Below are 25,327 nucleotides of genomic sequence, written 5' to 3'. Positions count from 1 at the left end.
ATCTGTAAGTCATCAGAAATACCAACATCTCCTGTCTTTCCCATCAAACTCACCTCCCAGTTCTCTCCACTACCATATTCGGGTTTCCAGTTCTAAAACTTCTTTCCTGCAGGACTGCAAAAGCCCTCTTCTCATGACCTACAGACAGACTGACCCCACACCATCATCCTACACCTGCCAGACACTCTTCACGGTAAGATCCGATCACCTCCTTGCCCCAAATTCTCTATAGCTTCCTGCCATTTCCCATCTCTAAGCAATGTGTCTTTTCTCCACTTCCTCAGACGGTCTCAAACATGGTTTCCTCTGCAGGAATGAACGGCCTCTTGCCCTTCCTTCACCTCCCAACTCCTGCTTCTCTAAAATTCTGCTCAAATCCCCCCCCCCCCCGCCCAGAAACTTCCCGGACCCTCCCTGACCTCCGCTCCCCCTACACTGGTCTAAGTTCCTTGCCGCCAGCGAACCCCGTCTTCTCCTTTCTGCAAGGACCCTGGAGCCCCAGTTCAGGACGGCCCAGAGATGGCTGGGGGGAAAGGCACACAAGTTTTGACCGCGAGTGCTGAGGTCAGAGGACGCCTCTCTGGGGACGATCACACCAGCTGTGTGGCCGGGCAGCTGAGAAGAGAGGCCCCGGAATCGGCACACATCTCTGGAGGGGAGCGGAGGATCAGGATGACGCCAAAGAGGAGGAAGCAAGGCGCAGAGCTGTAGGGGTCCAGCGGCCAGGGAGTGAGGTGACAGGGACGGAGAGGGCCAGGAGGGGAAAGGCGGTAGGCGGCGAGTGTCCCAGGTACCCGGAGCGGGGCGGCGGGGCTGCGGGCGGGCAGGGCCGCGGAGGGCTCGGACCCGGGCCCAGGGAGCCGCGACGGGGCTCACGGCCGGGGCTGCCGCGACGGCACAGACCCGCGAGCGCAGCGAGCCGAGCCGAGCCGAGCCCGGCAAGCCGAGAGCGGCCCCAGACGGCGCTGGTCCCCCAGGCCCGGCCCTACCTAGAGACGCGCCAGCTCAGCCAGAGACGCGGCCGCACCACCCTCGGCCCAGCCGCAGCCGTCTGCGCACTTCCGCTTCCGCTCCGAGCGCTTCCGCTCGCGGGACCGCCCCGCGCGGGGGGCGGGGCCTGCGCGGTCGGGCCCCGAGGCGCCGGGGAAGCGAGCTGCGCAGGCGCCACGCCCGTTGCCTCGGAAACCGCGCGGTGCTTCCGAGGTCGGGGTCGCATGGTCCCGCGGCCGCTCGTGGGCGTCGGCGGGGCGCAGCCTCTTTCCCCTCCTTCCCGGCGGTGCTGCGCTGGCGGCGGGAGGGTGGTTTGAGGTCGGCTGGCCCGGGCGTGTTCGCCTGCGGGCGTGTGGGGGCCGACGGTGACCCGGAGCCCCTGGCGCCAGTTTTTCGGAGGCCCAGGGGAGCCCGCGGCCGGCTCGGGAGAGGGTCGGGCTCGCCTGAAGCGCGGCTGTCCCGGAAGGCCGTGGGCGGTTCCCGCGCTGTCCGAAAGCAGAGCGCTCTGCGGAACCTTCCCGAAGTCCGAACGGTGCAAAGCGAAGACCTGCCTTCGTGTGGTCATGGCTTTTTTCATGTAGACGAAAATCCTCTTCGGATTTCTTGGGGTTAGCTTTCCTAAAATGGAAGTGGGGTAGCAAACGTTACCATCTCTGAATGTGCCCATTTCCATTTGAGGCATGGGGAGAGGTGGTGGGAATACGGAATGGGATGTGTGACCCTGGGCAAGTTTCTTAAGGTCTGTACCCTCCGCTTCCTCACCTGGGAAGTTGGGACAATAATGGGACTTCCCAGGCAGTGCTTAGAAAGGCTATAGCAGAGCGCTTGGCCCGTAGTAAGCACTTCGTACATTTTGGCCATTTGTTGGTATTGCTGCTGTGATGATGATCATAATTACCCTCCAGTCCACGTTTTTTTACTGGGCAGGTTTTCCAGTCTGAATGGAGTGGCGAGAGTTGTGGGGATGAGCAAGGACAGGTGCAAAAGCATGAGGCTTTGGAGAAATTTCGGTGACTGTAATGTAGTCATGAGGAAGTGGTGGCAGATAAAACTGGATGGTGAGCAGGAGCACCTGGTCATGCAGTGTCTCCGTCTCATGTTAACGAGCTTGGACTCTGCTTGTAAGCCACCATATCGACTTTATTTCTAAAACTGCTTTTAGATTGGTAAAGTTCATGTTCAGGACATGCACCCTTAGGCTCAGATGTCAGGCAGTCCAGATTATACCCACCGCCTGGTCCTCTAGCTGCAGCAACACCCTTTGCCCTCACTGGTAGCCAAGTGTGATGGCAGAAGAATAGCCTTTAAACCAATCTATTTTTAAGTAAATTACTGACAAAGTAAAATTACTAATAATACCAGTTTATTTAAGCTGCATCTCAAAACCTGTCTGTACACACAACATATCTCAGTAGAGTTGCTGTAAGCACCAGGGAGCGAGAGGCTTCAGTTGAAGTAAAATGACCAAATAGTGTTCTCTTCAGAGTCTCTTCCAAAGAGACTTAACCAAAGCATTACCAAGTTGAAGTGACAGCACATATATAGTTTTGGGAAGGAGTCTTTCTGCCCAGCACACAAGGCTCTCCTTTCCTGTTGACTTTTTTTTTTTTGAGTAAAATCAACGGTGCTCAGCACCTACTACTGGTTGGGTACCACACCAAGAAGGGTGTGAAGTGGTCTCTAATCTTAAGGAGCACACATTGCGGTAGGGAAGAAAGATGAACGTACATTAAATATTAGGAAACAAGTGAAACGTCGTGTAAAGTCTATAGCATTGGACGAAGAAGGCAGCAAGGAGCTAGCATATGAACTGAGCCTGGCAGGAAGTGGGATCTCAGACAATTAGAAGAGGAAGGTCTTGCAGGCAGAAGGAGCACCTAGGAAACAAACGGAGGTTGGAACTGAGGTGGTGCAACGGGCAGGCAGGGACACCACTTACAGGCTGTGCTGAGCCAGACTGAGGAGGCAGAGGGCAACAGGCCAAACAAAAGCCCTCCCTGACTGCTTGGGTGAGTCCCACCACTTGGCAGTCTTACCTACCTCATAGAGCTTTCGATAAGCATCTCTGCCTCCCTCCTAAATAGATACACATGACTAAGGATCAACAGACATTTAAGGAAGACAGGAAAAAAGGAGAAAACAAGGAAAAAAAATACTAAAAACATGATCTGTAGTCTCTGAAGATAATATATTCATCAGAGAAACAGAGAGGGGTATATAAAAGAACATTCCAAAAATAAGAGCTCTTGAAAATTATACAAGAAATGATAAACTTAAAAAGTGTTTAAAGTTAAAATATAAATCTGATGGTACCTCTCAGATATTAGAATAAAAAGAATAAGAGATCGAGAGAGATGAAACATAAGAAAATTAGAAGATTAAAGTTTGACATGTGAAAAATAGGAATCACAAGAAAGAACAGAGAAAATGAAGAAATTACTCAAGAAGTAATTAAAGAAAACTTCCCAGACCTAAGAGACATGTTCTCAGATTGAAAAGGTTGCCAGTGGACTCCGGGAATCAAACGGACGGTCACAGAAGGGAGGGGGTGCAGGGATGGGTAACCGGGTGATGGGTATTAAGGGCACGTGTGGTGATGAGCACTGAGTGTTCTACACAACTAAGGAATTGTTGAACACTATATCAAAAACTAATGATGTACTATATGCTGGCTAATTGAACATAATAAATAAATAAATAAGAAATAAAAAAAGAAAAGTGTTGCCAAATGCCCAGCACAATGAACCTAAAATGATCCACACTAAGGCACATCATGAGATTTCAGGACACCAGGATTAAAGAAAAGATCTTAAACATTTCCATAGGGAAAAATAAAAAGGTCACATTTAAAGTTTTGGAATTCAGAAGGGCATGGGACTTCTCAACAGAATCCCAGGAAGCTGAAATTCAATGGAGATTTAACTTCAAAATTCTGAAGAAAATAATTCTAAAGTGGAATTCTCTCAATCAAAATATTAGTTAAGTGTGAGGGTAGAATAAAGATATATTGAGGTATGCAGCTCAAAAATATTATCTACCAAATACTTTATTCAGAAACCTGCTGAAGGATACTCTCTAAAACCAAGAAGTCAAGAAAGAGGAATATTTAGGACTTGGGTAGCAGGGAATCCAAGTGAGGAGAGAGGAGAGGAGTCCTAGCTAGAGACCATTTAAATTGGAGCAGGAGGCCTCCCAGAGACATAATTCCTGGAAGGTGAGCCCCATGGAATATCTGATGTGTCTGAATATTTTAAAAGAAGATCTTTGGAGTTTGGTGATGGTAAGCAATAGGTACATAGAAAAGTCAACAAGCAAATAAATTAGGCAATTGTTGAATCCAGTAAAGACAAAAAACTGTACAAAAAAGAAAATGTAATCACAGCATATGCCTCAGCTATGAATAATTACATAGTTTTAATAAGGTAAATACAGAATGGTAATTTAATATAAATGGATACTCTAATTACTTTTTGAAAAAATGGGAGGTAAACTTACATGTGTTCGTAAAAGTGTGTGTGTAGGAAATCTGGTGGAAGAGCTAAATCTTCATCTGCTAGAGCTGGGCAGTCCATGGACAATATATGCAGGTGAAAAAGACAGACATAGCATTAGAGACTCTTTTTTTAAGAAATATAAGAGTAGGGATGCCTGGGTGACTCAGTTGGTTAAGCATCCACCTTCAGCTCAGGTCATGATCCTGGGGTCCTGGGATCAAGTCCCACAGGCTCCCCGCTCAGTGGGGAGCCTGCTTCTCCCTCTTTCCCTAGCCCTGCTGGTGCTCTCTCCTGCTACCGCTCTCTGTCAAATAAATAAATAAAATCTTTTAAAAAAAGAAATATGAGAGTAAATTTTTAAAAAAATAGCTAAAAGTTAAGTTAGAGGAAGGAACTGAAAATGGGAATGCTTGATGTGGGCAATTGCTATTTTTAAAAATAAATCTAAAAAAAATAAATCTAGAAATAACATTTGAATTTTTAAAATCTGTATTACTTTGATAAAAGGAAAACATCTTAACTTCAAGTTTTAAAAATTTGTTAAGTAACTAGTACAAGTGGTAGTAAGTGGCACAATTATTATTCAAATTCGAATCTGTCTAAATTCTACAGGCTTTTAAAAATTTTTTTACAACCACAGTGCACAACAGTGAAAGAAAGGAGAAGCCAAAGATTCTTTTGCAGGTCCCTTTCCCAAGGCACTAGAAGAAAAGTTGAACATGGGTATCAGTGTAACAGAAGCAAAAAAGTTATGTGTGATTATTCACATCCTTTCCCCACCTCCCGCTTGACACCACACATAAACGCTTCCCATGCCCTATTGTGCACATCAGACATCAGCTTGAGGGGCGCCTGGGTGGCTCACTTATGCGTCCGACTCTTGGTTTTGGCTCAGGTCATTATCTTGGGGTCATGTGAGATGGAACCCCGCGTCAGGCTCCCTGCTTGGGATTCTCTCTCTCCCTCTGCCCCTTCTGCCCCTCTCTGAAAGAAAGAAAGAAGGAAGGAAGGAAAGAAAGAAAGAGAGAGAACAGACATCAGTTTGGGGGAGAATCTAAAAATGGGATGGCAGATTTATGTAAAAGAGAAAAATAGGAAAGGAAAGAAGAAAAAAGAAACCATAGGTTGAAAGTAGGGAGAAGGGAATTAAGGGAGAGTAGTATGTTAAAGAGAAAGACTTCACGTCAACTGTGAGAAAGAGAAGAAACATGGAGCATGAAATGAGTTTGGGAAGGACGGGACTAGGGCAGGTTTCTCTTGGTAACAAATAGCCTTCAAAATTTATTTGGAGTTAGTTTTAATTTTACTTGAATGCTGGACTGAATTTCTTTGAAAGCCACAACCACATGGGTTGATGTGGTTTGTTTTTTTTTTTTTAAGATTTTATTTATTTGAGAGAGAGAGAGAGAAAGAGAGCACTAGAGAGAGAGAAAGAGAGCACTAGAGAGAGAAAGCAAGCACAAGTGGGGAGCAGAGGGAGAGGGAGAAGCAGGTTCCCCTCTGAGCAGGAAGCCTGATACGGGGCTTGATCCAGGACCCCGGGATCATGACTTGAGCTGAAGACAGACGCCCAACTGACCGAGCCACTCAGGTGCCCCGGGTTGATGTGGTTTTATTTGAATAATAATTCACCATCCAAAAATTGGGAAAGAAAAAACCCACAACCATAACAGCATACTGACTCCTACATGGTTGATCCACCTTAAATATTACCAAAGTGTTTTATTGCTGGTAAAAATGGCATACAGAAAGAAAATTTGCCTCTTCCTCTGCTGGTCATCATTATGTTCACTTGTGAATTGTGGGCCCCAGCGGCCTTCCTGCAGTTGTGGAAGGGAGCTAACCAGCATTTAGGTCAACAACCTGAAAACAGTGGAGCAGAAAGATGGAGGGCTCCTTGTGCCTGGACAGTGTGGTTGAGCCAAAAATGAACTAACACTGAGACTACTCCTCTTACTTCTATTTGAAGATACCCTTTCCTTTCCTTATAGGTAAGAGTGTTGAATTAGGATTTCCTGTTACTTGCTGCTGGAAGTATCCTGTTTCAGCTTGCCCATGAAGGGGTAATTCCTACAGAACTTGTCCTTCCACTTTAAACAACTAGAAAACTAGACAAAATATATGAAATTACTATTTTCAGACAGTAGAAACAGGAAGTGGAGGATGGAGATTCCTGAAGGAAGGAAAACAAGCCCCGTGACTGCCCTGATTTTCTGCCTGGATCAGCAAAGAAAATCAGTGAGACAAAAGCCTGGTTCTTTGATGAGGTCAATGAAACGGGTGAACTGATAGCCGTGTTGACCACAACAAAGGGGAAGACAGAGATCACCCATACTAACGATGGAAGATGGGACCACAGATTTTACTTACACTGAAGGGTTAAAAGGAGACTATTGGAACAACTTTAGATAAGATGGACAACTTCCTTGAACCAAACAAATTACTGAGGCTGACCAAAGAAGAAATAGAAAATCTGAGGGACGCCTGGGTGGCTCAGTGGGTTAAGCGACTGCCTTCGGCTGGGGTCATGATCCCGGGGTCCTGGGATCGAGTCCCACATCAGGCTTCTTGTTCAGCGAGGAGCCTACTTTTCCCTCCCCTGCTCCCCCTGCTGTGCTCTCTCTCTGTCAAATAAATAAAATCTTAAAAAAAAAGAAAATCTGAGTAACCCTATTATTTATTAAACCATATATTTATTTGTTAAATTGAATTTCCAGGTAAAAACCTTCCAACAAAGAAAACTCCTGACCCATGCAGCCTCACTGGTGAATTCTATCAAACATTTAGGGAAGACATATTAATCCTATACAAACTCTTTCTGAAAATAAAAGACTTCTCTGTTCACTGTGTAACGCATACAGTGGCAGAAAGCAGGTCTAAGGTGACTTTGGACCTCTAGCCCCTAAGGCAGGTGAGTGCATGAATGAATAAATGAGTAAAGGCCATGTGCTTTGGGCAAATTGGTCTGACTATGGCCCCAGCCCTGAACAGTGACTTCCATAAGCCAGTCTCGGTTTTCCCATTTGCCTTGACTGTGGTTGGTTCAGTGGTGGCCTTTGACTTAGTTCTAGCCACTGAGAAATGAAGGTGGTGGTGGGTCATTCCTAACACACACTGGGCCTTTAACAACCTGAAAACAGCTGTATTTCTTGCCTCGATGAACCTACTAATGTAAATAGGAACAGTTCCAACTACCATTAAGAGAAAGCAAAAGTTTGTTACTATTCCTAAAAAAATCCAGACTCACCAATCATGCCCCTCCATACCTACCAGCAACAAACAGCATACATTTTGAAAGCACTTTGCACTCATTAGTTATTAGTGATAATGATTGATAAACAGCCACCGCCCTGTTCCCATTTTCCTAAAAGAAAATAGTATTTTGAAAGCAAACCTTGATGGAGCTCCAGTGCTGTCCCCATTCTGTTTCCTGGGAGGTGGCACAGGGGAGGGACTAATAATTTAATGGTGCGCAGGGAGGAAACTGTTGAAAAGCAAGGAATGCAGCTCAAGAAAGCATGCCTTACATTTTGAGATTAAGAAATGTGCTGATATGAAGGTGAAAAGACATTTGCCTAAATTTGTCCCTTCTTTTTTTTCTCCGATACTTAGGCTGTTTATTGGGGTCCCTTTCTCTCCAGCCCATTTGCTGGAGTAGGGCTTTGCAAAGCCGGTCTCCTAGCAGCCGAGTGCAGAAGGCCCATTCGTATTACAATGGATGGGAAGGAAAGAAAGAGCCTGGTCTGTTTAAACTGCCTCTGTCTTCATTCACAGCCTGATGTCCGTCTGCATTGTGACACCCACAATAGCACTAAAGGACTCATTGTGGCAGAAAACAAATCAAAACAGAATAAGGGATGCTAAGATAAAAGAGTCATGCAACAAAATTGCTTAAAAAATCTAAGTCTTACATCTGAGATTTATGTTACCTTTTGGCTGTGTGGCCTATTGACCGGTGTTTATAATAACCACTAGAGTTTAATAAACAAAAAGATAAATGGGGACTTCATGTACATTTTTAAGGGCGCTTCCACAGAAAGGGTGGGTATGCTGGGTTGGGTTGGAAGCTGTTTAATAATTATCGTTCTTTGTTTGCACAACATTTGGGGAGCCACACTCCACACTTTGTGTTTATTTTCCTTCTGATAAACATACCCAAGCTATGCCCATGTGGCCCAACAGCGTCCCCCACACAGTCGCTCTCACCCACCCCCCACCCCCTGCCCGAACCAACATCAGATGTTGCGAGAACCCACGCCCAGTTCAGCAGGCAACAGGTGGAAGGTTGAATAGCTTCACACGTTTTTCGGGAGAGGGGGTGGGGAAAAAGAGGAAAAAAAAAAAAAAGGAGGGCGGGAGGGCAGGCTTTTGGGAGCCGATTTAAGGATTAGATCAGATGTTATTGCTAGTGAAAAATTAAACAGCCCGGTGCTCTGGGGAGTGCAGATTAATATATTTAGTGACTGTGCGCACAAAGGCTGCTCATTGTGGCCACGTCTGAATGCCTGTGAATAGGATGGAACATATGCGGCCTGTCACCGCAGGTGCCCACATCTGTTCTTCCCCGGGCAGATGCTCACAGAAAAGGGGAGGTGGGGAGGCCGGGGAAGGACAGCGTGCTCGAAAGCTGCGCCTCGCCCAGGGCTCCTCGGCCGCGGCCCCGGGCTGCGCGGGTCCGGCGGCGACGCTCGGTGCCGAGGGCCAGGGCCGCGCCACGTTTCCGGGCGGCTCCGTTTTAGAGCCTTGGGGCGCGGGGCCGAGCCCCCGCGCGCCCCCGCCCCCGCCGGCCGGGTGATTGACGGGCCGCCCCAGGGACCAGGCGACAGGTGCCTGAGACCTCCCCGGGCGGGGGCGCGTCCTGGGAGAGTAAGGCCTGGGGAAAGGCCCTGCCGAAAGGCGCCCCTCGACGCCTTTTCTTCCCCTCCTCATTGTCTGCAAAGTCCTAGGCTGCAGTTTCCAGGTGGGACGCCTGGGCCCGGGACCGAGCATTAATGCAGGTGACAGGGAGCTGCCTGCCTTCCCGGCCTGGCCCCGCTTCCCGGCGTCCGCGTCTGGGATCCCAGGGCCGCACCCCTCCGCGAGTGCACAAAGGGCGCGCCAAGGCCCCGCTGCAGACCCCGTGGTCCCCGCCAACCCTCGGGTGGCCGCAAGGGCCCCTCCCCGGCTGCAGGGACGCGGCTGGCGTGGAACCGTCCCAAAGTCGACCTGGGTCCGCGGGGTGGCCCTGCGCCCCCTCGCGCCGCACCTGCCAGTGGCTCGGGGTGGGGGTGGGGGTGACGTCCATGCCCGCCTGGCGCTTGCGACCCCGCACAGACACTGCTTGGAACGAGCGCCCGGCCCGGCGTCGCCACCACCTCTGGGAAGCCCTCCGGCACTGCGCCAACGTCCGGCACAGCCCCTCCCGGGCCCCACGCCCCCCGCCCGGTCCTGGCGCGCTCAATCGCTGCAAAGTTCTGAGGGGCCACTCGGGGCGGGCGCGCGGCGGCGGGAGCAGCTGCGCGGTCATCCGATCCGGGACAAAGGCGTGCCCGCCGGTGCTGGGCCAGGTAAACACGCGCTTTGTCATGGAGATGAGCGCGGGACAGCCCGAGCAGATGATCCGCGGGTTCGGGAAGCGGCGGCCGCGGCCCAGGGCGGGGGAGGGGAGCGGCGCGGGGGGTGGGGACCCGTCATCTGCGCCGGGGCCGCCAGCTGAGCACGCGACTCGCCCTTTCTCATGCAAATCAGCACATGCCTTTGCAACTTGCTGCAGACCTGCGGCCTCCACCCGCCGCCCCCGCGCCCGCGGAGGTGGGGTGTCCCCCGTGCGCGGCACCCCGACAACCAAAGGAAACAAACCAACCACGTGGGGTTGGAACATTCCTTCCTTTCCGCGCCACGGCCGCCAGCCCCATTAGAAAAGAAAGGTTATATGACACGCCATGACCCTGCCCCACAGGGAAAACCGGGCCACCGTCCCACTCCTGGGGTCTCCAGCGGCCCAGCCTGCGCTTAGAAGCGAAAGCTTTCGGAGAAACTGTCAGGGCCATTGCTTCTCCCGCTGGGCTCTGTCCTCCTGCCACTCCCCCCACCCCGCCCCACATGAACCTGGGGCCCGTAGTTGCTGTCCTGGCTGTCTGTGGGGCCAGCTCCGCTTTGAGGGGGCTGCCGCCAAGGAGGTCAGAAGAGGCTATGGGATGGGGCCTCACGGGGTTTGAGGTGTGGTGTTTATTCCCCAGCAACAGGGAAGCCTCCAGTGTCTAAATGCAAGCCAGCTCTGCGCCCACGCCCCCTTCTTTTTCCCTGCTGAACGGTGGCTTAGCTCAGCATGTATCTTCAACTAGAGAGATCCACACATAACTCCATCAAGTCTAAACAAATCTGTGCAGACATTGGGGTCAGTGTGTGTCTTGTAAATGTTCACGTATCTCTGGGATGCAGTCCGCAAGATAGCTTAAGAAGTAAGAAGTAAATATCTATAATAGCTACACCATACAGATAGAGGTTTACTGTAGATCTCTGGAAGAGCTTCCTATACTCACAGCAAGCTGGTCAATTCCCCTGCAATTTTAACCACTTTGGGATTCCCAAACTGTTGTGGGAGGTTGTGGAATAAGTCAGAGGGATGAAAGGTACAGGACAGGGAATATAGTCAATGGTACTGTAATAGCACAGTATGATTAAAAAAAAAAAAAGATTCCCAACCTGTGACTGATGGAGAAGGGGTGGTAGCTAGGACGTATTGGTGGAGGATGTGATACTGATTGATAAACATGTTTTAGGCCTCCTCCCCCTCCCCTCCTTCTTCTTCAGGTAACCTGGCATGTTTGATCAACACCACATTTGCTGCTTGGAAGTTTTTTATTTTGTAGTTCAGAACAAGGACCTTAATTCTTCTTAGGAATTAGAGAACCTCTCTGTTGGGTATACAGTATTCAGTTGGTCTAAGAAAACACAAACACCGCTCCAGTCTCCAGACTTGTTTACACAGAAAACTGAACCTGTGGCTAGCTTAGAGTCTTCAGCCTCTTCTGGGCATTGTTTTTTGCAATCTGCCCTGACCCTCCTCCCTCTACCCACAACCCCCACCCCACACATACCTTGAGAATAGAACCTTTCTTTGGGCAAAGGGGATTGAATCAGGTTTGGGTGACCCCAGTATTTGGTCACACCACTACTGAGGATGTGCATATTTAAATTTATAAAATGAAGGCTGTGAGCTTTTATTCCCAAATGGCTTAATAAAAGTGGGGAAAACAATCAGGGTCTCCAGTAAACAGAGCTTATCTGTACCTATTGTGGCTATGGTTCTGATCATACAACCTGAGCCCACCCTAGCCACTGGGGTTATTTAGGCTATGAGCTATGCAAGCCTGGCAAAAATAAAACACCACCACCAGGCGGCAAATCTCTCTGTCCTCTCCTGTGTCTGATGGATTGGGTGCCTTCTAAGCCCTAATGAGCCTCACTTTGTACAGTAAATTTGCTGAGAAATCAAAAAGTATTTAAAAAAAAGTTTCCTGCTTTTTCCTAATGAGAAAGGTGAGGATTTATGGTGTGCAGGGAGGAGGGAATCTGGCTGCTAGGGCCAACGTGGAGGCAAGCCTTTTAACATACTCTAGCTTAAGCTCCCTCCTGCATTTAGGGGGTTCAGAGTGCTTCGTTGCGGGAGTATAGAGACATGCAGTTAGGGAGTGAAAAAACGCCATTTGGTTCGGAGCAGATGGCTGGCTAGGGGGCTGATGGCGTCTAAAGGCGTGTCATCCCCCTTCAGCCTGAATCCCTAAGGGCTCCCCTTGTCTTCCCAATCAATGAAAATTAAAGTGCAAAGAAAGGATGAATAGTTGGACCTCGAGTCTCTCCTTTGTTCATCTCAGCTACTGGTGTGCAGGAGTTAAACTACAACAGGCCCCTACAGAAACACAGAAGTTAAACAGTCTCCCGTTAGCTCAGCTTTGAAAGGGAGAGGGGGAGAGGGACCAGCATGAGGTGGGGGAAGAGGGAGAGGGAGAGAGAGAGAGAGAGAGAGAGAGAGAGAACGGGAGAGAGAAGGAGGAGGAGGAGAAGGAGAGGAGAAGGAGAAGGATGATGATAAGCAGGAGGAGAGAAGAGAAGAGGGGAGGAAGAAAGAGGAGGAAAGAACAGGAGGAGGAGGAAAGAGAAGAAAAGGGCTTTCTGCTTGATTTCCCCAATACAGAATCGCGTGGCATAAATTAAGTTGGAAAAGAATGAACGCTTTGGGCAGGATTCTGATGGATTTTACGATGCCTTTCAGTTCCGCTTTGCCGCTGTAATCGAGAAATCTGTGCCACGTCAATTTAACAAATACTTGATACTGAGGGGGGTTTGTTAAAGATTTGGGACAAGTCTTTTCCCCCCAAGGTTTAAGCCCTTACGCGTGGAACTTTTTATTTCCAGTTTTCTAAACAGGCATTCAAATGAGACTGTTTCCCACTTCCATTTTCTAATTAAAAGGTTCCTGAAATTTCATTTCTTACTGAAATCTACTCTTGGTCTCAGAGGCACAGAGGATTTAGAGCTCACATTCCTTTCTTCTTTTGTGGCTCCTCTGCTCCTGGAACCCTCTCACCTCCCCCCATCTCTATCCCTCTCTCTCTCTCACACACACACACACCAGCTTCTATGCTGTACAGAGCAAAGTTCTCAGAAATTAGCTTTCAGAGGAAACATGGACGTAGTGAAAAAAGGATGCTGACACTAGGTGGCAAGATTAAATTAGGATTCATGCTGACCCAGCCCTGTGGGGATGTAGCACATCCTTACAAAGTCTGCAAAGGGTGGCCACACTGGGATTGCCACCATCCTGGGGGTGCAGTACCTTTGAAGTCTCCATTTGTTTTGAACCAAACAGTAGGGGGTTCTGGTGGAGTCCAAGCCTGCCTTTCTCACGTCACCCTGCACATTACTTTCGACTAATTCTTTGCTTCTCTGTGAGGCAGCAGTGGAAAACCTAGAGTGTACAGATCTGTCAATCCAGAAACTCTACAGGTATATGTGAGCCAAAGATTCAAGGTTCTTGTTGCCTAACAGCCAGAGGGATGGCCATGGTTGACTTCACCAAGTGATTTTTAGGTTGCTGTTTACAGTGGTTTTATTTGGCATTTTTCCTCTTCCTGTGCATGACATGATACTGTGTGATCTCCACACCTGCTGCAATGAAAATCACATTTTGCCAGGACGGTGCCAGCTCCCACCAATAAGGTGGCTTTAGCACACCTGTAGCGAGACCATTGTGGCCAGGCACCCTGGGGCTGTGCCACAGAGTGACATCTACTCCAACAGTTACACCTTCCGTCCTAATGAAGCTGCCATAGGTGTTGGGGGAGGTTGAGGAAGAGCAGACAGGGTTGGGAAAGAGACCTCGAAGTGTGCCCAGCGTAAAGCTGGATGGCAGAGTAGGAGTCTATGCCCCACCTTAATTCTGCATTGAGCCCAAAAGCATGAGAGCAATTTAGATAATTCATTGTGTGATATGTGTGTTCTCAGCCCTCCCAATAAACTCATTTCCCTTTAAAAAAATGAAAACAAAAGTTCTAGTGTCTGATGGACGTGTAAAAACCTAATAAGGTGATGGTTGTGTAAAGATTTCGGGTTGGGGGGGCCGGGCTGGAGGGTCTTTAGAACATGTGCCGGACATTGTTGTAGAGGCCGCGGCGCGCGCGGAGGGGAGCTCTTTCTCTCGGCATTGTGCGGGGAGCAGGTGCGGTCTGCATTACCATACAGCTGAGCGCACAAAGAGCCACTGATTCAGCCTCGCACAATAACAGAGTGCCTTAATGACAGCCACGCGAACGACACACACCAAACTCACTTTTTACCAAGCGGAGGGAGGCCGAGGGGGGAATACCCAGGAGAGAGGGGCTGGACACCCAGGAAAGGTGGTGGTGGCCGAGAATCACTCCGGGAAGGACGTGTGTGTGTGTATGCGGGGTAGGGTGGGGGGGACTAGTCTGAGGCGTCGGGATCGGGATCTCCCTGCTGGGGGTGGGGGTGGGGGAATCGCTTCCCAGACCCCGCCCCCACCAGCGGCCTCGGACCGATGCAGGGACACCGTGGGCGCGGGGACTCCGGGGTGCCCGGGGGCGCCGCGCTCACCCCCAGCCCTGCCCTGCATGCGGGCTCTGCGCTCCCGCACGCAGAGTCGCGGTCCTCGGCCGGTGAGGGCTTGTCGGTGTCACACCTTCCCAAACTTCCCAAAACTGCCGCTGCGCTCGCCACCCTCTGCCCTGTGCTCGCGCCGCCCCTTTCCTACCGTGCCCCCGGCCCCCGCCCCCCGAGGCTCCTCCGGAGGAAGAGGCTGCCTTGGAGAAGGGGCTGCCCCGGCGCCCCAAACCCCGGGACACGGCCCGCGCGGGGAGACGGCGGGCGGACGCCGCGGCAGCCCGGAGAGTTTCCCAGGCCGCGTCCGGCAGCTCCAGGCGGGCTGCACTCGGCGGGGCTGGAGGCGCAGCGCCGCCCCCGCGCGTCCCCGCGCGTCCCCGCGTGTCCCCGCGGGCCTCTGCGAGCCTGTGGCCGGCGGGAGAGCCAAGGGGCCGGGGCGGTGGCCCCCGCCTCGCGAGCGGAGAGGATTCTTGCGGCGAACATTTTGCAGGAATGTAAATGAGCGCGTTTTGTGTGGTGCGGAGGAAGGCGGGGGGCTGGGGGCGGGGGCAGAGGAGGGCCGGGGGCGGGGAGGTGTGGGGGCGGGGAGGAGGTTGCACATTTTACAGCTCACTGACCATTTGGCGATCCATTGAGAGGAGGGTTTGGAAAAGTGGCTCCTTTGTGACAGCTCTCGCCAGATTGGGGGGCTGCTCATTTGCATCTCATTAGCCATGCGGGCGGCCGGCCGGATATAAGGGCAGCCGGCGCCGGCGAGCGCAGATCTCGGCGCGCACCCGCGGAGAGCGGCCGGGCCGAGCGCGCAGAGGACGCGTAGCCGTGGCGCAGCGCCTCCGCCCGCCACCCGCCACCCTGCGCTCGGACCCCGTGCTGTTTACGTGGATGGCACCGGCTGGGTTCTTCGGAAAGACGCGTGTCTCCGCGGGGGCGCAGGGGACACGAGTTCAGGACGCTCCCGGAACGACCGCCGCCGCCGCCGCCGAGTGACAAGGGCCCGAGCCGCAGGGCGCGCCGCGCACACCCGCCGCCGCCGGGCGTCCCTGCGCGCGCTCCGCTGGGGCCCCGGGATTATCGCCTCGCCGGTGGGATTTCCAGACCGCGGCTTTCTAATCGGACTCGGAGGAAGCCTCGGCAGCTCTTTGGGAATTAAGCTGAATATCTGGACGCTTTCTCTCTCCCTTTTTTTTTTTTTTTCCTTCAAAGAAGCTTGAGACAAAATCAGGAAGCAGGAGACCCTTACCTACTCGTGGATTGGAAGAAAGAGGAGGAAAACCGAAAGTTGCGCTCCACTAGTCATCTCTCCCAGGGAGCCTTTTTTCTCGTGCATCCCCAGAGTTACCGTCACCACGGAAGGGCGGATCTACAGAACCGCAGCCTCCGAAGGAGAGACGAGGTCTTGAAGAAAGAAGTCCTGAGTATCCCAGCCTGGGGCCAAGCGGCGGCGCTTTTCTGCCCACGCTTCTTGGGGCACGGCCACCCCCTTGCACTCCCTGCTGTTTTAAGACGAGAAAGGGGGGGCACAGAAGATTGGGCGAGTCCAGCGGTGCACCATGGGCCGTCGGTGCGCCGTAGCCCTCGCCGTTGTGTCAGCCCTGCTGTGTCAGGTAAGTTGTGAGGTAGGGGCTCCAGGGCCCTGCTGTCAGGTAGGTTGTCAGTGGGGGTACCCCGGAGGGGACCCGGGGCGCCGGCCGCGCGCGGGCAGAGCGGTGGAGAGCAGGGCCAGCGACGCAAGCTGTCAACCCGAAAGCGAACCCCGGAGCGCGGGCTCCGCGCGCCCTCACGTCCCCGTCCTCCCCCCCCCCCGCCCAGGTCTGGAGCTCCGGGGTGTTTGAGCTGAAGCTGCAGGAGTTCGTCAACAAGAAGGGGCTGCTGGGAAACCGCAACTGCTGCCGCGGGGGCGCGGGGCCGCCGCCGTGCGCCTGCAGGACCTTCTTCCGTGTGTGCCTCAAGCACTACCAGGCCAGCGTGTCTCCCGAGCCGCCCTGCACCTACGGCAGCGCTGTCACGCCGGTGCTGGGCGTCGACTCCTTCAGCCTGCCCGATGGAGCCGGCGCCGACCCCGCCTTTAGCAACCCCATCCGTTTCCCCTTCGGCTTCACCTGGCCGGTGAGCGCTGCACCTGGGGGGCGGTGCGGGGAGGAGGGGGAGGAGCGGGCGGTGGGTCAGCCCCGCGCCAGGCCTGGTGGTGGCCGCACCGTCCGGGGGCGCCGGAGGCGTCTGCAGAGGGGTCGGCCAGGGCAGGTGGGCGCCGTGGTCTGCAGGGCGGCGGCAGAAGGGGCCAGGCCTGGAGCCTTGCCTCCACGCCCGGAATGCCCCTCAGGCGGCAGAAGAGTGACATCCGGTGTGCCGTGAGGCTGAGGACCTGGGACGTTCCGGGATCCGGCCTCAGTAGCTAGCCCCCAAGTCGAATGAGCCCCTTCACGTGGGCGAGTTCTCCTTTCCCTGTCCCTAGACGGGTTGGGTGTCGAGCTAGCCTGCTAGCCTGACAACCCCTAGCCCTCTCTGCGTAGTCCCCCACTCCCCAAGACTGACGACAACCCCCTCCAGCCCTTTGCTCCTGCGCAGCCTTTTTTCTTTTCTTTTCTTTCTTTCTTTTTTTTTTTTTTAAACGTGATATCCTGTACTAACAGGCTGAAAAAACACGTCAGGAAACCACTCTGTAAAAAGTTCTTCTATTTCCTTAAGGAAAGTGAAAACAGGCAAGAGTTGTACAGAGACCCTCCTCTGGACACACTGCACACACAGATCTGCACGGGAGGCCCTTAATGACTTGGTTGTCCCCAGTTGCCTCAGTTTTGGTTTTGTTTTTTAACATTTCTGCTTTATCTTATGTCTCCCCCCACCTTTCTTCCAGGGCACCTTTTCCCTGATCATTGAGGCGCTCCACACAGATTCTCCTGATGACCTCACAACAGGTAAAAGCAAACCAAAAACCCCCAAACTACTAACTGCTTCCCCAGTTAGTATGTATTTGATTTCCTATCTCCACCAGAAACAAGCTCCTATACCTTTCATTCTGCAAAGTCCTGCATGAGGTTCAGGATGGAGGATCTTTGGCCTCCTGCCCCTGCATTACACATCAGTTCCGCTCCCCCAGTGTCCCCAGCCTCTGGGTTCTTAGTAGGAACCAATGGGAGCATCCTCTTCCTACAGAAAACCCAGAAAGACTCATCAGCCGCCTGGCCACGCAGAGGCATCTGACTGTGGGTGAGGAGTGGTCTCAGGACCTGCACAGCAGCGGCCGAACAGACCTCAAGTACTCCTACCGCTTTGTGTGTGATGAGCATTACTACGGGGAGGGCTGCTCTGTCTTCTGCCGGCCCCGAGATGATGCCTTTGGCCACTTCACCTGCGGGGAGAGAGGGGAGAAAGTCTGCAACCCTGGCTGGAAAGGCCAGTATTGCACTGAACGTGAGTTCCTGCTTCCCTGCCCTGACCCACTTCCAGGCAGGAGTTCCCGGGCAGTGGGGGAGTGTTCTGTGAGCTGCTGGGATCCTGGGACTTCAGCGCTGCAGTACAGCTCTGGTGGGGAAACCGAGGCCAGAGAGGTGGAGAAACTTGCTAAGACCTCACAGCTAGCCAGTGGCAGGGCTGGGGTCAACTCAGACATTTTTAACTTCCGCTATGGGAAGCTGCCTTTCTTAATCAGGGAGGATTTTGGAGACAGGGCCAGGGGTCAGGAAGTAAGCCTGAGGGAGAGGGAGGGGAGGAAGGAAGGGAGGAACAGAGAGGAGAGTTTGTGTGTGTAGGGGCATGCTTTAAAAAACCAGTTCTCTTTGCTGTGACAGTGTCTTGTTGGAAAAGTGCTTCATTTTCTCTCCAGAGTTGGTGTGCTTGGCCTCTTCGAAGAGTGAGCATATTTGCAAATATTCTGTGTGATGCACACACATCGTTACTGACATTTTCACTCGTGGGGTCTGTGGACAGGAGAGAATGTGTGTTGAGGCCTGGGTCTGCCAGGGCTGCATGGGGAGGGGCCCACCCGCCAGTGTTGGGCACTGTGCCCATCTGCTTGGGTGGGTGCTCACACAGCACCCTGCCTGGCAGAGAAATACCTTCACAAAAATGAAATAGGCCCTGCCTGCCCCATTATTTGGTATTCTTCAGGCAGGCAGGGTGGCTGCCCAGGCTGCAGGAAGCCAGGCCCTAGAGTGGAGGAGGCTTGCGAGGTTTCTGCTGGCTCCTGGACCCGGTTCAGGTTTGTAGGCCTCTCTCCAGCCTGCTGAAGCTTCACACACCTAGGTATCAGGTTTCCTTCTAGTCAGGGGTGGAGTGGGTCCTGGGACTCCCCAGACACCCTTAGGAATTTTCCTTGTCCTGCCCTGTAGCAGGTGAGCCTCCAGTCCCTCTTGGTAGGGACTTGCCTGGGAGGTGCAGTTTCTCAGTTTTGATCCGTGCCTGGGGTGAGGGTAGGTCTTCACATTCAGCGTCATTGTTTTGAGCTCCGCCTGGGCCTGAGCGGGCTCTGTAGTCTTACAAACTTGCGGAGCAGCTTGTTGATGAGTTTCACAACCCAGTGAAGGAAGCCAGCTCAACCTCAGCCCCCACCCCCGCGGGGACCTCTGGCCTGCCTGCTGCCTTGCAGCCGTGCTCCCCTCCCTCCTCTTCTTCGCTGCGGGGTAGCCATAAACTTAAACTTTTTCCTTCTTATTCAAACACTGGAGTCTCTCCCCGCCCCCAGCTAGCGCGTGCCATCGATTAGATCTCTCTGGGGATAGGCGGCCAGAACGCACGCCAGCTCCCATTGGTGGAAAGGGCGCGCGGGGGCGCGCGCGCGCGCGTGTGTGTCTGTGTGTGCGTGTCTGTGCGCGCGCGCGCGTGTGTGTCTGTGTGTGCGTGTGTGCGTGCGCGCGCGCGCGTGTGTACACGCCGGGGGTGTGGGGGCGCGAGGGGGCGGGGGAGGCGGTATTGTTGCACTGGGGCAGCTGCCGGGGGAGCGGAGACAATGGAGCAGCTGTCTTGCCCTGGTACTCTGCATACCAGCTGTCCACCCTTATCTACACACACACTTTCTGGGTATTAAGAGGTGGAGCTTTGTGCATAGAATTGGGAAGTGGGGGAGGAGGAGGGGAAGGACTTCTGACCCTCTCAGAAGAAAAGGGGATGGGGTGGGGGTGGGGGCTTCCGTGGTCTTTTGTCCTGGAGCCACCGTGTTAAGAAGAATGCTCATCCCGGGGCTGAGTCCGCAGTTTCTGGGCAGCACCTTCAGTACTCCGCAGACGGAGATGAACTCGGCTGGGTTTGCCAGTTGAACTGCTCAAGTTTTGTCTCACCCACGTGTGGCAGCCACCCCTGCGATGTTGGGGAGCCACTTGGGGTGGGGCTTGACCCTTTGTGCTCCCTTTGCTTGCAGCAATCTGCTTGCCAGGATGTGATGAGCAGCATGGGTTTTGTGACAAGCCAGGGGAATGCAAGTAAGTGTGCAAAAGTGCTTTTTCCCTTTCACACCCAGAATACTTGTAGCCTAGCGCTGGTCAGACTAGCTGACTGGCTGGGCTGGAGCTGTTACTCTGGTGTTTCTCCTTAGTATATGGATCGAAACATGTAGGGTTGTGGGGTGTCAGCCACCTAAGCTCCTCAGGGGATTTGGGAACTTACGCATAGCAGTTTGCGAGGAACTGACCTAGAAAGTGAGTCCACTTCAGGGGTTCTCAAATGCTTGGGCATATTAGGACCACCTGGGGAGCCCCTGAAAAGGCTGTCCCAGGGCCCTCATACCCAGAAGTCAGACCCTCTGAGGCTTTGGTGTGTTGGAAAGCCCCCAAGGAGACGCCAGCGTTCTGCCTCGCTTGGGAGCCAGCAGCGTTGCTGCTGCTGGAAGACAGTGTCTTGTGAGTCGGTGGTGCGTCACTGTGAGCCCCGGGGGCCAGTGTCCGCCTGACCGTCCTGCTGCCTTCCTAGGTGCAGAGTGGGCTGGCAGAGCCGCTACTGTGACCAATGTATCCGGTACCCAGGCTGTCTCCACGGCACCTGTCAGCAGCCTTGGCAGTGTAACTGCCAGGAGGGCTGGGGCGGCCTCTTCTGCAACCAGGGTGAGCCCCTCTCCCCATCTGGCAGCCCTGGGCTTCCCTGGCTTTATCGAGGACTCTGAGTTTAACCCTGGACTTGCCCTCCCCTCCTGTCTCTGCCCCGTGCAGACCTGAACTACTGCACACACCACAAGCCCTGCAGGAACGGAGCCACCTGCACTAACACAGGCCAGGGCAGCTACACCTGCTCTTGCCGGCCTGGGTACTCAGGGGCCAACTGTGAGACAGAGATCGATGAGTGTGGCACCAGCCCCTGCAGGAACGGAGGCAGCTGCACGGTGAGTCCAGCCATAGTGGGCCCTCCTGCTGAACGGGGGCCTGGGTTTGATATGGATGATGTGGGCCTCCCGGAGCAATGTTTGAGAGCTCTTTCTCTTCTCCACGACACAGGATCTTGAGAATAGCTACTCTTGCACCTGCCCGCCTGGCTTCTACGGCAGAATCTGTGAGCTCAGCGCCATGGCGTGTGCCGACGGCCCTTGTTTCAACGGGGGGCGGTGCTCAGACAACCCCGAGGGAGGCTACACCTGTCGCTGCCCGGTGGGCTTCTCTGGCTTCAACTGTGAGAAGAAGGTGGATCCCTGCAGCTCTTCACCCTGTTCTAATGGTAGGAGGGCAGCCCCGTCCGCTCTGAGACTTTGTCAAGTGGTCAGCACTGATAAGAACGCATTAGAAAGCACATGCGTTTACTTTCAAACCGAGCACTTCATTTTGCAAGCTACCCTGAGTTTATGGAGGCTTTCAACTAAACAGTCAGAAACTCTTCACAGAAATTTTACCCTTGAGTCTGGAGATGCTCAGGGAGCAAGAAAGGCAGGCAGGAGTGTGGATTCTCACATTCTGCGGGGAAAGCCTGAGGCCGAGAGGTGAGATGACTTGTCAAGGTCATACAGCACCTCAGGTGCCCGAGTCTGGGCCATAACTCAGTACATCGTGCTCCAATGGCAACCCAGCCTCTCTGTTTTTGGAGGGAAGCCCGGCTCGGCTCTGTTACCCAAACATCGCCGTCTGGTGTGTCTGTGTGTGCGGAAGTGTGGTCTGTTGACGGGCCCCCTGCGACTGTGTGAGTGGGTAGAGGAGCGAAGCTGGGCCCCAGACAGGCTGGGCCACGGTAATTGATGGAGGAGAATCACTGTAGCTTTGCTTTCCACGTGCTGTACGGAAGGCGTGGCAGTCCTGCGTGGTCGAGCTTTGCCTCCCGTTTGTTTCTATCCACGGAACCAACAGAAACGCCGGACGCTTTATTTTTAGAGGCAGAGTGGTGGAGGTTTAGCCGACTTGGCTTTGGAAAGACAGAGGTCTCTCCCACTCCCTCCTTTCTTCCTCTTTCTTTCTGTTTTCAACCCTGCTCTCTCACTAACTGTGGAGCCGTGGGCAAGCACATCAGCCTCACTCAGGCTCCGTTTCCTCATCGGCATACGGGGCCTTTTGTGGGATGTTGTGAAGGTGAGTGCGGTCATTCAGCCAAAACATCGTGCGCAGCGGCTGGCAGAACGTAACTGCTCAAGAGATGCTAGCTGTCCCGGTCACCGTTTCTTGAGCTAGACCAGACGCCTCCCCCGGGCTTGTGTTTGAAGTAGCGACCACCCCGTGCAGGCCACAGGCGGGCTGGCTTGTCTTGCATCTCTGGGGTGTGACGCAGGGGCAGACACAGATGTGTCCTGTGTTTCAGGTGCACAGTGTGTGGACCTTGGCGACGCTTACCTGTGCCGCTGCCAGGCTGGCTTCTCCGGGAGGCACTGTGAAGACAACGTGGATGATTGTGCCTCCTCCCCGTGTGCCAACGGGGGCACCTGCCGGGACGGTGTGAATGAGTACTCCTGCACCTGTCCCCCGGGCTACATAGGCAGGAACTGCAGTGCCCCCGTCAGCAGGTGTGAGCACGCGCCCTGCCACAATGGGGCCACCTGCCACGAGAGGGACCAGCGCTACCTGTGTGAGTGTGCCCGGGGCTACGGGGGCCCCAACTGCCAGTTCCTGCTGCCGGAGCCCCCCCCCGGCCCGGTGGTGGTGGATCTCACCGAGAAGTACGTGGAGGGCCAGGCTGGGCCCTTCCCCTGGGTGGCCGTCTGTGCCGGCGTGGTGCTGGTCCTCATGCTGCTGCTGGGCTGCGCCGCCGTGGTGGTCTGTGTGCGGCTCAGGCTGCAGAAGGACCGGCCCCCCGCGGAGCCCTGCCGTGGGGAGACAGAGACCATGAACAACCTGGCCAACTGCCAGCGTGAGAAGGACATCTCCGTTAGCGTCCTTGGCACCACGCAGATCAAGAACACCAACAAGAAAGTCGACTTCCACGGGGACCACGGGGCTGATAAGAACGGTCTCAAGGCCCGCTACCCTGCTGTGGATTATAACCTGGTGCAGGACCTCAAGGGTGATGCTGCCGCCGCCGTCAGGGACCCTCACAGCAAGCGGGACACCAAGTGCCAGGCCCAGGGCTCTGCAGGGGAGGAGAAGAGCGCCCCAACGCTCAGGGGGTGCGTGCGGTGGGCCGGGAGGGCTGCGTGGGAAGGCCCGCCTGGGAGGGCGCCCGACGCTCGGGATGCTGCGGGCTGGGCAGGAGGGCCCGCGGGCGTCCTTTCACCCAGTGCTGGTCATTTTCAGAACTGTTTTCACATGCTTATCATGGTTCTCTTTTCTTTTCCTTCTAGTGGAGAAGCATCTGAAAGAAAGAGGCCGGACTCTGTGTATTCTACTTCAAAAGACACAAAGTACCAGTCGGTGTATGTCATCTCCGAGGAGAAGGATGAGTGTGTCATAGCGACTGAGGTCAGTGTGCAGTGCGAGGGACTGTGGCTCTCTGGGGCTGGTCGGGACGGAAGCGGGTGGAGAAGTCAGAGGATGCTGACCTCTCCCTGGAACTAACTTCCCGTTCTGTCTCATGGGCCCCTCCAGGTGTAAAATGGAAGTGATATGGCAAAATTCCCGTTTCTCTTAAAAATAAATAAAATTCCAAGGATATATGCCCCAATGGATGCTGCTTGAAAGAGGAAAGGGAGACCCACGGACTGCTGCTGAGAACCGATTCGGATGGAGCCGGTTCCCTCCCGGAGGTCGGCCGGGGACGCGGCGCGGGCTGCAGCTCGGCAGCGTCCAAGGGGGCCTGTTGCACTGCCTTTTAGGATGTTTCCATTGCACTATGGACAGTTGCTTTTTAAAAAATATATATTTAAATGAATGGACATAATTACTGCATAAGAAGCATGCACTGCCTGAAGTGTATATCTTGGATTCTGATGAGCCAGTCTTTTCTTGAATTAGAATCACAAACACTGCCTTTATCGTCCTTTTTGATACTAAAATGTGTTTTTTCTAGGTGAAAAAAAATGTGTGTTATTTTTTTGGACTTGTAAAAATATTTTTCATGATATCTGTAAAGCTTGAGTATTTTGTGATGTTCATTTTTTATAATTTAAATTTTTGGTAAATATGTACAAAGGCACTTCGGGTCTATGTGACTATATTTTTTTGTATATAAATGTATTTATGGAATATTGTGCAAATGTTATTTGAGTTTTTTACTGTTTTGTTAATGAAGAAAATCCTTTTTAAAATATTTTTCCAAAATAAATATTATGAATGACAACGAGAGGTGTATTTACTCAGCGCTCCGTGGAGCAGACCTGGGCTCACTCCCTGAGGACAGAAATGGCTTCCTATCGTCTATTTTTAACATCTTTGCCTGGCTTCACTGGGTTGATGGAAAGCGGCTTTGCTCACTCCTCTGCCCTCCTCTGAGAACTGTCCATGCTCATCGTCAGGGCAGCCCGGGGAGAGGCCGAGTGTGGCCCCTGAACTCGCTGGGAATATCATGGGCACGCGTTTGATGGGTGCCAAGGAGCCTCAGAGCTGGCCACCTTCTTTCGGAGCCTTATGTCTTTAAAGGACTAGAACAAAGCCTCATTTGGGATCAAATACCCCTGAGACACTTGTGTATTGCCATGGAAAAGGCTCTTTGTCTCAGAATAATACTTATTCATCCATTTGTTTATGGGTTACTTCCAGTCAATTCAGAAGAGTTGGTTGCCTTCTAACTCAACAGAGGTGGGGGGACAGATAGCAGTAAGATAGAACCGCTTTTTATTGAGTGCTGACTACCGGCCCCAGGGTAACCCCTCCTCCCGGGGCTGTTCCCCAGAGATGGTGGTGTTACTCCCTCTTACAGTTGAGGAAGCTGAGGGTTGTGGAGGTAAGTTACTTGCTCAGGTTTGTACGTGGCAGGATCAATGTTCATATCTGGGCAGTCTGGCTCCAGACCCTCGCTCATTCATTCGTTGTTTATTGTCAGAGATTTAATAGACCCCCTCACTGGTGCATTTGGTGGTGCCGAAGGGTCAGTGCCCAGTGTCAGCTCTCTAAGATGACAGGTCCACATTGGGACAGGTGGCTTATTTCTGGGGTCGGAGCGGAGCTGGCAGAGGAACAGAACTTCCTGGCCTAATTACCTGAAGGGAGAACGTTAGTGACCTGCTCTTGGCCTCTGTCCAGTGACGATGATAATCTTTCTGTCACTGGTGCTTACTGTACAGTTGGAAATTGTGGAGTCTCCTGGGAAGGCGAGGAAGACACGCGCGTGGTCGCCATCCACACATCCGTCCTTACCTATACCCACGAGGGGGACCACAAAACAGCACCAGGTAGGCCCAACGGCACACGTGAAGCCTCGGGACACCCCCACTGGTGCTTCTGTATGTGACCCAGTCTATCCTGACCCCT

General features: G+C 53.1%; 2 protein-coding genes across 6 annotated transcripts in view; one reads left to right on the top strand and one right to left on the bottom strand.

The window, feature by feature from the left end:
* FAM120B (family with sequence similarity 120 member B) overlaps positions 1 to 1,095 on the bottom strand; it is a 35,271-nt gene extending 34,176 nt beyond the window's left edge. For 2 of the 4 annotated variants that reach the window (XR_014148089.1, XR_014148090.1), the window contains exon 1: positions 990 to 1,095. The gene's annotated coding sequence lies outside the window, so the exon portion shown is untranslated. The remainder of the gene's footprint in view (positions 1 to 989) is intronic. The other 2 variants (XR_014148087.1, XM_081829343.1) reach the window with 1 other exon arrangement.
* On the top strand, positions 63 to 24,197 carry DLL1 (delta like canonical Notch ligand 1). 2 transcript variants are annotated; one of them, XM_081829344.1, is made up of 12 exons: positions 63 to 193; positions 15,789 to 16,189; positions 16,395 to 16,691; positions 17,440 to 17,500; positions 17,739 to 17,996; positions 19,939 to 19,999; positions 20,487 to 20,617; positions 20,723 to 20,892; positions 21,005 to 21,221; positions 22,287 to 23,088; positions 23,263 to 23,380; positions 23,507 to 24,197. In XM_081829344.1, the coding sequence occupies exons 2-12, from the start codon at positions 16,136 to 16,138 to the stop codon at positions 23,510 to 23,512; spliced, it is 2,175 nt and encodes a 724-aa protein (XP_081685470.1). In that variant the 5' UTR covers positions 63 to 193; positions 15,789 to 16,135; the 3' UTR covers positions 23,513 to 24,197. The 2 variants fall into 2 exon arrangements, with proteins under 2 accessions (XP_081685470.1, XP_006744700.1); XM_006744637.3 differs by lacking the exon at positions 63 to 193 and having other exon boundaries at positions 15,219 to 16,189.
* The last annotated feature ends 1,130 nt before the right edge of the window (positions 24,198 to 25,327 follow it).

Source organism: Leptonychotes weddellii, chromosome 8 (assembly GCF_054177405.1).
Source record: "Leptonychotes weddellii isolate Sample4059 chromosome 8, ASM5417740v2, whole genome shotgun sequence".
NCBI classification, from domain to species: Eukaryota; Metazoa; Chordata; class Mammalia; order Carnivora; family Phocidae; genus Leptonychotes; species Leptonychotes weddellii.
Note: the sequence above shows the minus strand (reverse complement) of the source record. Positions and strands in the feature narration are given on the sequence as shown.

Bases quoted from the DNA above. Each gene is read 5' to 3' on its own strand.
- DLL1 (XM_081829344.1), top strand. From the start codon at position 16,136: ATGGGCCGTCGGTGCGCCGTAGCCCTCGCCGTTGTGTCAGCCCTGCTG. The intron at 17,501-17,738 runs GTAAAAGCAAAC...CTCTTCCTACAG, and splicing joins TCCTGATGACCTCACAACAG to AAAACCCAGAAAGACTCATC. The intron at 20,618-20,722 runs GTGAGCCCCTCT...TGCCCCGTGCAG, and splicing joins CGGCCTCTTCTGCAACCAGG to ACCTGAACTACTGCACACAC.